The sequence below is a fragment of the Centruroides sculpturatus genome, unplaced genomic scaffold, assembly GCF_000671375.1.
Source record: "Centruroides sculpturatus isolate CEXI.00-Female unplaced genomic scaffold, Cexi_2.0 scaffold1396, whole genome shotgun sequence".
NCBI lineage: Eukaryota > Metazoa > Arthropoda > Arachnida > Scorpiones > Buthidae > Centruroides > Centruroides sculpturatus.
Window position 1 is genome coordinate 66,300 of NW_019385605.1, and position 13,372 is coordinate 79,671.

The following is a 13,372-nucleotide window of genomic DNA, read 5'->3' on the forward strand; positions in this document are numbered from 1 at the left end:
CGAGTTTATTGCTTTATTGGATCGCAGTTGCTTTTATTCACTTGTATGACATTTGGTTGGTCTTTACCTATTTGAAATTTAATTTATCGAAATATTAGTGGTGAATTAAATACAATGTAAACGAAATACTGTTTAAAGCTATATTACTTTTACCAATTCGTGTCATATTCTATATAATAAACAATCAATAATATGAATTATAACTTATATGAGTTTATGATTTTCAAAAAGTTATTTAGATTTTTTGAAAAATGTGTTAATTCGAGTTTAGCATAAAACAGTGTTTTAAAACTTTGAATGCTCTATTCTAGTTTCTAACAACAGTATCTATTTCCCGCGGCCGGATGGCCGAGCGGTCAAGGTGGCAGCCTACCGCTTCGACTGAAATAATTAAATCCTAAATATGCGGCCGGATGGCCGAGCGGTCAAGGTGGCAGCCTACCGCTCTGGGGGACCCAGTTTCGAATCTGAACGGGTCAAAAAATCCCCAGGAATTTTTCGGGGGGGGTTCGTTTGGATATGTCGGGCCCCGTCCTTCACCACCCGGCAGCTCCATTGTGGGCCTGGCCGAACCCATAATGGGCCTGCAATTCTACAGGGCGGAAAGAGTGAAAAAAAGTATATTTTTCCTACAATAATATACCAAACACAGTATAGATAGTAATGCAGTAACATCAAAGTTTAATTAACTATCAAAATGGCACGAGATAAATATTGACTCTTGTTACTATCGATTTTCGAAGAAAAAAGAGAATTATAAACTTGAAACTTCTCTTTTTGGTCAATTTTAGACCGAAATGAATAGATTATTTGTATTGTGGACAATTTTGATATCTTATGTAACGTTTATTACAAAAATTTCTTCATTCTAAATAAAATTCTGGTCGAGCAAGATTCAGTTAGTTTGGATTTTTTATTAATTGTTACGACGATCGGATGGACGAGTGTTTAAGATGCCAACCATAGTTGTATACTGTATAAGTAACCTAGACAACGAACTTGCCATCGCTCACTGTAAAAGTGAAGCAATTTCAAATGATTACAACATACTAGTCGCCATATTGAATGCTGCAAAAATTAAAAAAAAAAAAAAAAAAAAAAACATAGAATAAACGACTAAATATTCAGATTTTTGAGTTTATAACAAACTTATATCCGCTATTTAAATGCAATTTTTGAAAAAATTTTTCGCTTTCGTAAATAAAATAATATTAACACAGTTTAAAATTTTTTTTATGAAAAATAAAAAATATACAAAGATATAAATATAATGAACAAATATACAAAGAGCGAAACTTTCGTTCTTATAAACATGCAGATAAGCTATTTATTATACAGTATATAACAAACACATTACTAAGGTAAAAGTAGGTAAAAAATATGTACAGTGTCGGACTGGCAATAGATTTTGGCCTGGGAATATATATCAAATATACAATAATATAACTTCATTGCAATCAAAAGAAAGAAAGAAAGAACAAAAAAAATACAAATGGAGAATCATTGACCGGATGGCATTTCTCAGATTTCCCGGAACACAAACAAAGCAAACAACAACGACAGAATATGAATTTACATTAGAAAAAAAAAATACATTATTTGTTTTAATTTAGTAATTTTATCTATAATGTGAACTTTAAATCAAAAATCGTCACACTTATAAACTGGAACTGTATGATCAAATAATCAACACCTAAATGCGATTTCCAGCAAACAATAAAGAAAAAAATTTACTGCTCAAACGTTTTCGGCCATCATTTAGAGTCCCTCATCGGGAATGAACACATAAAAACAATTGTATCATTCGAACTTCACTGCGTTTCAATCTTTTAAACATTTTAAAAAATGTTCGATACGGACATCGTCTCGTCTACATCATAAAATTAAATAAATAATTATTTTTAAATAAAGCTACAAATTAAATGATTATTATTACATTCTGTGGCAATCTAAATAATATTTCCACAATTGCGGTATTGGTATCTAAGTTAGCTAACACTAGGATTAAGTGCAAAGCAGAGTGTAATCGTGTACTGTAGTTATGTGTTAGAACCGTCCCTACTTTACAATAGGATTGCTAATGATTTAAATTTGCTCTTAACTTATAGGTGAAAACCCAACGCTTTCCGCCGTTTAGCTAACGCATAAGACATCTCGGATGACACAAAAGCGTCAGGGGTGTACCGTATTCCATTACGAGATGGACGATTTAACAGGTGTACGTTATACATCGGATCCACATACAGATCCCTTCAAGCCAGAATACGCGACCATAAATATGATGTGGTCAAGGGGAATTATAATCCGTTATGCTGCCGAACCCGGAGTTCCCGCTGTTGAGATGAAACTATCCTTTTACATAGGGTCTCTGACAGGCACGACATACGATCCCTAGAAACTTTAGAAATTTATATAGCTGACATGCAGGGAAATTGCATCGACTCGGACTGTATTCCAGTACCGCAATCGTGGAAACATTATTTAGATTGCCACAGAATGCAATAATAAGAATTACAATAATTATGTAAATCTAATTACATAATTAGATTTATTAAGTTCTTCTATTAGTAATCTTATTAACAATCTGGATCAAAAAATCATCAGAAAATTTTAGGGAATGATCCGTTCGGATGAGTAGAACGTTGTCCGACCGCTCCATCGTGGGACTGGACGAATCCTTAATGGGCTCGTAAGAAAAAAAAACCCTTCTTAGTATCTACAGGGCGAAAAGATTACCAGAAAAATATTTATAGGAATATCTATAAATATTAATTTATTATTTGATAAAATGTTTCTGATTTCAGATAAAACTAGGAATCAAATCATGGCCTTTATTTAATGTTTAGTAAACCAAATGATCAGGCGGCCTATCACTTTTTGCGACCAGAGTTTATATTCCTTCTAAATTTTATTATTTTTCGTAAATTTTTCAGAACGGAACATCAAACTTTATCTTATTCATGCTGGATAATTCTATTACTGTTCTGGATTATCAGGAATAAACAATAAATCAATCTGGTATATATTCCATAATGAGATAAATGCTAAAACAGAAATTTTTAATATTTGTTACGAACAAGTTAAGTGGTAAATATAAAATACGTTTAATTAATAATATTCTTTCTACTTTAAGAATATTAAATATATGAGAAGAAACGTCGAGTTCCTCCTGACACGGCGATTTTCAAAATGGCCACCGAAGCAGCGAATAAAATAATTTAATTATTTTGAATTTTTTCTATTTTTAGTAGAATAATAATATTACTATTTAACTTTCTTAAATAATTGCAGTATTGGAAAATTAGATAAATTATTTAATACTGTTAATTTTTTAAAAAATTCCTATTAAAAGCGTGTGTAGACTTTTCGGATGCTTTGTTTGTGTTCTGAGCATATATCAAAATGAAAAAGCATAAGAAGAATTTTTTAAGCTCAAAATTAATATTTTTTACATAATTTTACCACTTATATTTATCAACATTATTTTATTTACTAAGGCTCGATTTTGGCGAGTTAGGTATGTCTTAATTTGGCAGTTATTGTCACATTTTTAAAATTTGTACACGTGGTTTCGAAGGGAAACATTCGAAAGATTGAAAATGTTAAGTATTTTTGATTTAATATACGACGAGAAGAAAGCGGAAGATATTAAATCGCATTATCTTGACGCTTGTACTCAATTGAGTAGTTTTGCGGTTGAGGTAAGAATTGAATTATTATTTTTTAACGTCAGAAAGCAGACTACATATTATGTAAAGGAATATTTTGCAAATGAATCAAAAATTATAAATTATATAAATGTATCTTTGTTAATTTTACGTGAAATTAGGTAGTTGTTAAACAGAATTCTGCTTTATAGCGACTTCATTTAAATTCGAGTATTTGGTAAGATTATTGAAATTCGTGATAAATTTATTAATTTGAGTAAAATTATAATCAAAGATGTATCAAACTCTGTGCTTAACGGGACACCAGTCAATTGATTTAATCCGATTTGTGTTTACATTGTAATATTAGTTTTAATTTTTATTAAATCGTATTGAACGTGTATTAAACATTATGATATTAAACATGTGTGAATTACGAAATAAAATATCGATTTCGCTAAAAATAGTGGTAAAATGACTGGTGTCCCATTAAGCACAGAGTACCAATTATATTTTGGATTCTGCATCTCAACATCTATACGTAATCTAGAGTTGGTAAGACATGAACTCTTTTTGCTCGTACAGGTTTGCTTGTACAGGAGGTCTACAATTCTGGGGTGGTTTCCCGACCCCAGAATTGTAGACTCTTGTACAAGCAAAAAAGTCAAAGGAACCGTACCCATATATGTGAGCCTATGCAAGATATTTGTCTCCAAAGACCAGTTTTTGGTGGGTACTGGTATACTGCCTATTTCTGTGCTCCTATCAGTCGAGGCGAGCTATTGATCGATGCTCTGTGTGCAGTCGTATGCTTTGGTGTTTGCTATTTGCATTTTTCACTCGATGCTCGCCCTGTGGTGTTTAAAAACAAAACTATCTGGGTTGTTTGAATCATTGTATATTGTCAACAGTAAAGATGAATAGCAATAGAAAAAGCAAAGCTTTGTGCCAAATTGCAATTTCAAAGCTATACGGCAGTGTTTTTCAACCAGTGGGTCGCGACCCCTAGGGGGTCGCAAAGCCTTACAGGGGGTCGTGGGTAAAAGAAAAAGACAAGTGTTTGTATTGATAGGTCCTACACTACAATAAAAAAAAAAAAACTACAATTTCAGTGAGAAGGCTGTACAGTACCTGTTTATTTTACAGTACAATTGGTGTTTTGATTGATATTTAGGTCTTAACAGAAAGAAAATTAAATACTTAGTTTTTAAAATCACTGATATAGTTTTAATATGGCCCTGGGGGGTTGCCAGAAGTTATTAACTTGTAAAGGGGTCACATATTCAAGAAGGTTGAAAAACACTGCTGTACAGGAACTCAATATAAGTTTTTGTCTATTTCCACGTGAGAAACATGATTGTTCAGAAATCAGAATTCGAAGAAGCTTATAAATATAACTGACAGAAAGAGTGGATTTGACTGTTAAGAATTGACTAATAAGTTTGCTGATTGTACAGCTTTATAAGAACAAGTTATGCTGCCAATTTTAAAGGAATTTTCCGTAATGTTTAAAATGCCAATAATTTTTTCTGGGATACAGAGCCGGATTTAAGCATTTTGAGACCCTAAACTGAACTCTGTTAGGCCCCTTACCAACCCTTCACATTTTTTGAAGTCAGTTTTAAAAAGAAACGAGTTAACATAAACATATTAACTACTTTTTATTTTGTGTAGTATTTAAAGTATATTTTTTTGGTTTGTAAAAAAATTATTACAAAATTTGACTTCAATTTTCTTTTTTGTAGAAATTTTTGAGGCCCCTTGAAACTCGCAGCCTTAAGAAAAAAGGTAACTTGCATACTTGTAAATATGGCCCTGATGGGACAGATGTCAAAGCTAATGTTTTTTAACACAAAGAGCACAACTGTATAGAATGATCTCATTCGTTTGTTTCGATAATAGCACATATAATGACGTGTCCCACTAGCAANTGGGGAAAAGTTTCCAATTTAAAGATTAGATCATAAAATTTGATTGTTTTGCAATTTAGCAAAAGTTAGTCTAATTTTTTAAAACTGAATTGTGTGTTGCAATTATATAATACATATTTACAGATAAAAATTTAAAAAATAATTATTGAAATAATTTACTATTAAGGACAATTTGTGTTGGAATGTTTCTCCAATAACTTACCAATCTTCCTTGCTATTTTGAGAAGATTTATTACTATAATTTACTTATATGTTTTGAATGTTAATATTTATAAAACTGAAAAATGGAATTGGGTGGTAGTAATTCACTCATTTTAACACATTTTTAAGAAAATGAATGATGTAAGCATTACAACCTTTGATGTGAACTATTTAATCACTTTAGTATTTTCATTATCTCATTAATTTATTAAAAAGTATTTTGCCAAAAAAGAATTTAATAAAGAATAATTATTAAAAATTTTCAGGAAATTATAAAAATGCTTTAAGTTNTTAAAATATATTTTTTGATTGCTAGAATGATTCTCGTCTACTCAACAAACAGCTAGCTTTTGATTTTATAAAGGACATACTTGGCCATTCCCGTCACTTTCCCGAGCTGAAGAAACAATTCGACAATATTTCTCAGTCGTTAATAACGAATGTTTTGAAGTTTTCGATTGATGAAGTAAGTGAATTATTATCTCTCCGTGTAATATTTTTCTTAGTTTTTACAGTTTCACTTTTTAGAGGTTTAACAACTTTGTTTATTCATTCTTGGTATTGACTTGGATGAAATCCAGTATTTACTCTAGTTAAAATTCTTTCCAAGGTCTAATCTTCCGAGTCATTCATCAAGTGACTGCTTTATTTAAATGGGGAAAAGTTTCCAATTTAAAGATTAGATCATAAAATTTGATTGTTTTGCAATTTAGCAAAAGTTAGTCTAATTTTTTAAAACTGAATTGTGTAATTCATATATAAAAGTAAAATAAATTAGTTTGAGAAGTTTTAGAAAAGTCTTCTGAGGAATATTATGCTGAGAATTAGTAAGAATAAATTAAAAGTTTTTCATTGCATAAGTCATTTAGATATGTAACTTTTTAAACAATAGGAGTTCTTGATTGTAGTTATGTTCAAACAATGCACAATTTATAACAAAGTGATGTATTTAATAAAAAGTAAAATACATCTGGATACGAGTCCAATTTTGCTTGCCATGTCCAATCACCAGGAACAACTATTTCCATTGCAGAGACGACCTTTCTTTAGAGGCTATGCCTCTGCACAAATATGTAAAACAGTTTAAAATGCCCACAGGTGACAATCCCAACACAATTAAAAATATAATATTTCTTTGTAGAAATATTATATTTGTAGACGTGGCAAGCAAAATTGGACTCGTATCCAGATGTATTTTACTTTTTATTAAATTGTAATTCTGCCAGCCCTTTTCTACAAAGTGATGTATATCAAGCATTCATTTTCCACTAAACTAATGTAGTATGTAGGAGATATATAGAATTATGTAGGCATATGACTAGGAAAAACTTATTTTATTGTACTTTAAATAAAGTCTAATACAGAATATTTTATTATAGTTAGTAATATTTAGAAAGTACAGTATGAAATAAAATGATTAATAAAACATTAAAAATTTGAGAGAGTACATTCTTGTTCAAATGCCAAGTACAAATATACATTTTGTATATCAAGTTTACCATCACTAATTAATGAACAGTGTATTTGTGAAACAATATATATCAGTGTGAAATATATTGAGAGCCCTCTATATGTATTGGGTCATCAAGGATGAAATTTGTGGAAAGAAAGGCAAAGTTGGTTGATAACTTACAAATATAAGGAATTATTTTATTCATCAAAGTATGCACCCATATTGTCACTTTTGCCATTTAAGCGGCACGTTCAGCCCAATGGTATAAAACCCTGGCGGACGAGAGTCAATGAATTCCTGGAAGGCCAGTTTTACAACATTGTTAAAATTAAATTGTTTTCCTATTAAAAAGTTGTCCAAATTGCGAAGAAGTGGTAGTCAGTGGGGGCTAGGTCTGGTGAGTATAGAGGATGATGATGAAGTTTCAACTCCAATTCCTGTAGTTTTGCCAGAGTCATTTGTGCAGTGTGTGGTCTAGCGTTATCATGCAATAAGATAGGAGTTGATCTGTTGAACAATCTAGGCTGTTTTTCTTTACGTTTTTGCATCATTTCATCCAGTTGGTTGCAGTATATTTCTGCTGTGATCAATAAGCCAGGTTTCATGAAATCATAATGGATCACACTTGTGCTAGACCACCAAACACTCATCATCAGCTTCTTTTGATGAATATTGCACTTTTGAGATGTTTTGGTGATTCATCCTTGTCCAACTACTGTGCTGAACATTTGTGATTGTCATATTGGATTCATAGTAACACTAGACCCAAATACACTATTAATGTTTCGCGTGGTTTGTGATGCCGTAGTTCCACGTAAGAAGTCATACTGCATAATAGTGCGAATTTCCGACCGTTCCATTTACAACAATGATTTCTTTAAACAGGTGAGATATGCAAATTTCTAACAAAAAAAAAACAGAATGGTAAAATATTAAACCGAGGTCAAATAATAAGCTGTTACAATTGGCAATATTATTACCTACAAATTTCATCCCTGACGACCTAATATTATCACTATGTGACTACTTTGTAGCTAATCCAATCTAAAAATATCCAACCTCATTTTTGGTCACTTGATTAATTTCACTTTGGGTCTGGTCTGTTTGTGATAAACAAAATTGAGATCTATAGCTTTCAATGTGCTTGTGTGTCTAAGTTAACAAATGAGTCAATCAATTGAATATGAAGAACTAAATTATAGTATTATGTAAATTTTATTGTTTTTTACATAATAGATAAATGAGAGGTGTGACAGTCATCTGTTTCTAAAAGTTTTTGATATGGGTGTGATATCTCTATCTGGTTAAATGCACAGAGTCGTAATATGTTATTTACTGATAATGTATTTTAAATAGATTGAGTCACAAAATATTATCAAAAAAAGAAGAAAACTTTATTGTGTTTGTGGACTTAAAACAAGCATGTGTCAGGGTTGATTATGGTCTTGTTATATAAACTTACTTTATTTGGAATATCAATTCTATTTATTTATCTAATTTAAATTTATTTGCAAATATGGAATATATTGTTACATCAAATCTAAAGTATAGTGAAAAAATAATTTTAAATTTGGGACTTCCACACAAGGGAATCATTGAATCTTTTATTATTTAACCTGTTTATAACTGACTTAACAAAGCATTTGGGAGACAATTTAGGTTTGGGTGTTGTGATTGAATCACAAAGAGATTGAAGTGGTGATGTTCTTTAAGTATTTAGCAGTTTTGTTCTTTTTGAGCGCACAACAATTTACATGTTGATCAGCTGATGGGGGAGACAGAAAGAGAATTTTCTGGTTTATTTTTTTGTTTGTTAAATTGAAATTAAATTTGGTTAAAGCCCGTTTTATACTCTTTGATCCTTGGTAGTATCAAAGTTACTTTGTTTTGGATTTGGAGATTAAATGGTAGAATAATCAATAGACCAGAAGCTTTACAATTAAGGTTTTGCAGATTATTATTTACAGTAAACTCAAGAACTGCATCTGATCTTTTAATTCAACTGGAGTTTGGTAAAATTCCTTTTGTGAAGCTCCAGACAGGGTCCAAATTCCTCATTAATGTGCTTAAAAATATTTTATTATAGAAAGGAATGTTGAAAAATAAACACATTGTGAAGGGTATAAAATAAATGAAAGTCTTGAGTGAAAATCAAACATGTGTTGGATCATAAAAGTTGAACCTTGATGCTCATATAACTGATAAAATTTGGGCAAAATGGAATAACAAGACAGTCTTAATGAGGGAAAAAACATTACATTATAATTGTTAAAATTCTTAGATGATAGAAGAGAAAACATTATTTAAAATGACTAAGACAAAATCTTTCTCACTTTTTTCTAGCTGTTTAAACACTTGAGTACAAACATTTTCGGCCTTCTTAAAAGGCCTTCCTCAGGTACACTGTGGTCTGTTGGAACGTCGATTGGTAGATATTCAAACAGTGACACTGTTTACAGTTTGAATACCTACTTCTGTACAAACATTTGTACAAAAGTAGGTAGGCTTAGAGTAGCTTAAATTATGTGTCTCCAAGAATGCACCTTAAACATAGGATATCTCTTACAAGTATTTTTAGATATATGTTGGAGAGGAGATTATACTTATTAAGAAATGAAATAATATAGAAACAGAACCTGCACGTATCCATGATGTATGTATCCACATCTGTTATCAAGGCTTAAATTTCAAGTGAAGGTTACGTATGCACAAATTAGGCTAAATAAGTTTGACTGATAGTTAATAATAATTACATAAAAATTGTAAGATTTAGTCAATGTGAATTTTGTAATGGAATTTATGAAGTTATGGTAAGATATATTTTTGTTAGGACCACCTACAGAAACATTTTATTTTATGTTATCAATTAAAATCTTACTTAATTCCATCACATGTTTGGCCTGTGAAATGTCCTTTGATGTTCAGCAGTGCAGGTGGTCAGCATTTTGGTTGTGACTTCTACATAATATGTATTAGTACCACAAGTGCTACTTAAGATAGGGATTTTATAAACGCTAGAAATAAACTTTCCAACTCAAGATATTTTCCACGACAATTTCAATGAAACAAAAGTGTTTTAGATTCAAAGTTTATAGATCTTCATCAGTTGAACATTCAAACATAGAACATTTTTGAATGAAAAAAACATTTCAATACAAAATAGAATAAATATAAAAGATAAAAAATAGAACAAAAAGTAACTGCAACTAACAATAAATAATTAAAAAATATGCAAATATTAACTAATTAACAAGAATACAAAACTAATAAAATTGTAAAAGTGCATTGTAGAAATATCTGCCATAAAGAGACAGACCATTGTGCTGTAGATAGCAAGTCTACATCCTTGGAGATGGATACAGTTGAATTGTCGAGATACAGTCTTGCTAGATATATACAATCATTTTATCACTTTTCCATTGTGTAATTAGAGAGGTTGAGGCACACGTTTTAAATGTGTAAACGTGTACGTGTGACGTTCGGCGCCGCTTTCCCGTAAGCCTAAAAGTTTGACAATGGTGTTTGGATAGTCGGTGGAATCATGCTCGACATTCCAAACACCATCGTCAAACTTTTAGGCTTACGGGAAAGCGGCGCCGAACGTCACACGTACACGTTTACACGTTTAAAACGTGCGCCTCAACCTCTCTATTTTTGTTCGTCTAGGATTGAATTCTTCATCAGAACTCATTGCATTTACACGAAAGAACTCTTCAAATACATAATGATAAAATTAATTTTCATATATGAAATAAAACAGTAGAAATAAAAATTTTTAAACTTTATTGCATTATATTAAAAAATAACATTAAACTATGCAAATATTTATAAAATAAAAGTTATGACACAAATTAAGAATACTTGAAACCATTGACTTCATTAATTACTTAATTCAAAGGATCACTGTATAATTCAATGTGTCAACATTTTATTTTCAAACATTTTTCAAGATGTTTCACATCTCATTATGAATGTGTTCAATTTGGCAATGAGATGCGAAAGATCTCAATCAAAAATAAATATGTCTACTCGTTGAGTTATGTAGAAATCTTTTGAATTAAAGAAAACAAACTACATATGGTAAATAAAATGCATTTGCAAAATATTACCTTAAACATTTTATTTTATTTTTATAGGATATTTCCAATGAATCGTTACTTTAAATTAATAGTTAATATGCAAATTATTAATTAACAAATAAATCATAAATTTACAAAATAACAAAGAAAAATAATAACGATTCAATTTTATTTAAATTTAACTAATTTAATTTGCAGCTAAATAATCAGTCTCTCATTTCATATTTGATTATACAGGTATCCCATGCTTAACAGTTTTCCTTAATACAGGATTTGATTAATGTGTGAAATTAAATGTCTGTATGGCCAAGATTTTTATGATGTGCTTTTATAATTTTATTAGTTTCATATTCTTGTTAATTAGTTACTATTTGCATATTTTTGTTATTTATTATCAGTTGTGTTTACTTTTAATTTCCTTTTAATTACTTCAAATGTTCGACTGATGAAGACTCATAAACTTAGAGTCAAAAACATTTTTGATTTGTTAAAATTGTTGCTGGAACATATTTTAAGTTGTGAATTTTATTTATTTATATCTTGATTTGAAATATAAAAAGAAATGACACTTGACTTAATCACTTTTTCATGATTTTAAAGACTATTACAAATTTTAATTGGTTAATTATCAGATTAATTATAAAATTTATAATTAATATTTAATGTAAATGTTTGATTAAGTTGTTTTTTTAATTGACCTATTTAATTATACAAATATTTACAATTGCTATTCTACTTTGAATTTAGTTAGAAGTGAAAGGTTTGGAATGTTTGAAAGAATGTATGAAGTATTTTCCTGGTGCTTGTGGAATAATGAAGGTAAGATTTTATTATTATATACAATAAGAATATTACTTTTTTGAGTTTTGGTGAAAAGTGTAATGCATCTTTATTAATGAAAGTTATAGGAAAAAATTCAGTTTGTTTACACTTAGTTTATGGCACGATTTTTAAAATAAATTTCTCATTTTTCCTTATTCTTTAGTTTTCTTTTGCACATTTGTAGTTTTTGCAGATTTAATGCTTATATGTGTTGAGCCCATTCTTTTGTTTATCACCAACTCAATATGGTTTAGGTATTCATATTCAAGAACAATTTTGGGTAAAAATTCATAAAATTATCATCATATGTTCCTGTTTCTAAGATTCACCAAGACCTTGAGATAGAATTTTGATTTATTTTTTGTGGCAAGAGAAATTCTGTATTAAATGCTTATTTCAGAGAGCCATCTGTTTAAATTATCCACAAGGGAATGTTTTTGTCCTGTTTAGGATATCTTTCACTTCATTTTCATTCTAATGAAGCTGAAGCTGCCCTAAAACAGGATGAAAACATTCCTCCCTGGGAAATTTAAATAATTGGCTCTCTGAAATAAGCATTTAATACAGATAACAATATGAAGTTAAAATACATTAGGTATTATTTGAAAGAAATTCTTAAATAATTAATTTTATTAAATTTTGTAAAATAACAAGTTAGAAAAACAATACAAATGTCATGAAATAAGTGATTTTAGTAGCTGTATTTCCATATTTTTTTGCATATATAAATTAACTAGCTGTTACCCGCAACTTTGCCCGTGTGGATTTTGCAAGCAAACCCCATTTATATTCAGTATTTCAATAACCATAGTAATTGTTATATAACACCTACCACTGAGAATGATGAGAATTGTCGAGAATCAAACGAACTGTTTTTAATTTGCTCAATTTTATGGAATGTTTACAATTGTTCTATAATCGAACCAATATGCAATAACAAATTCGAATTTAAAACTGTTTGAGCAGTTTATGTACATATCTCTTCTATGTTTTTCCTTACCAAATTGGATATTAAATTAATACTCATCAAACATAGTAAAAAATTATGAAGTTTTGTATGTTTTAATATACAAGTATCTAGAAATTTCACTTTATAAATGTTTATGAAGAATAAATTGTATTGAAGTTAAGTTAAATGTTAATAGAACTGAGAAATTTAATATTTATGCAAATAAGTGTCAATGAATTTTTATTATTTTAACTTAGAAATTTTTTGATTTTTCAAAAAGTTACGAAAAG

At 29.7% G+C, this 13,372-nt stretch overlaps 1 protein-coding gene across 1 annotated transcript in view; it reads left to right on the forward strand.

Annotated features, from left to right (window-relative positions):
- The first annotated feature begins 3,599 nt into the window (after nucleotides 1–3,599).
- Nucleotides 3,600–13,372, forward strand: part of LOC111640521 (proline-, glutamic acid- and leucine-rich protein 1-like) — a 43,525-nt gene continuing 33,752 nt past the window's right edge. Inside the window, exons 1-3 of the mRNA XM_023386541.1 lie at nucleotides 3,600–3,701; nucleotides 6,096–6,245; nucleotides 12,059–12,130. Coding sequence (XP_023242309.1) covers nucleotides 3,600–3,701; nucleotides 6,096–6,245; nucleotides 12,059–12,130 — 324 coding nt within the window. The remainder of the gene's footprint in view (nucleotides 3,702–6,095; nucleotides 6,246–12,058; nucleotides 12,131–13,372) is intronic.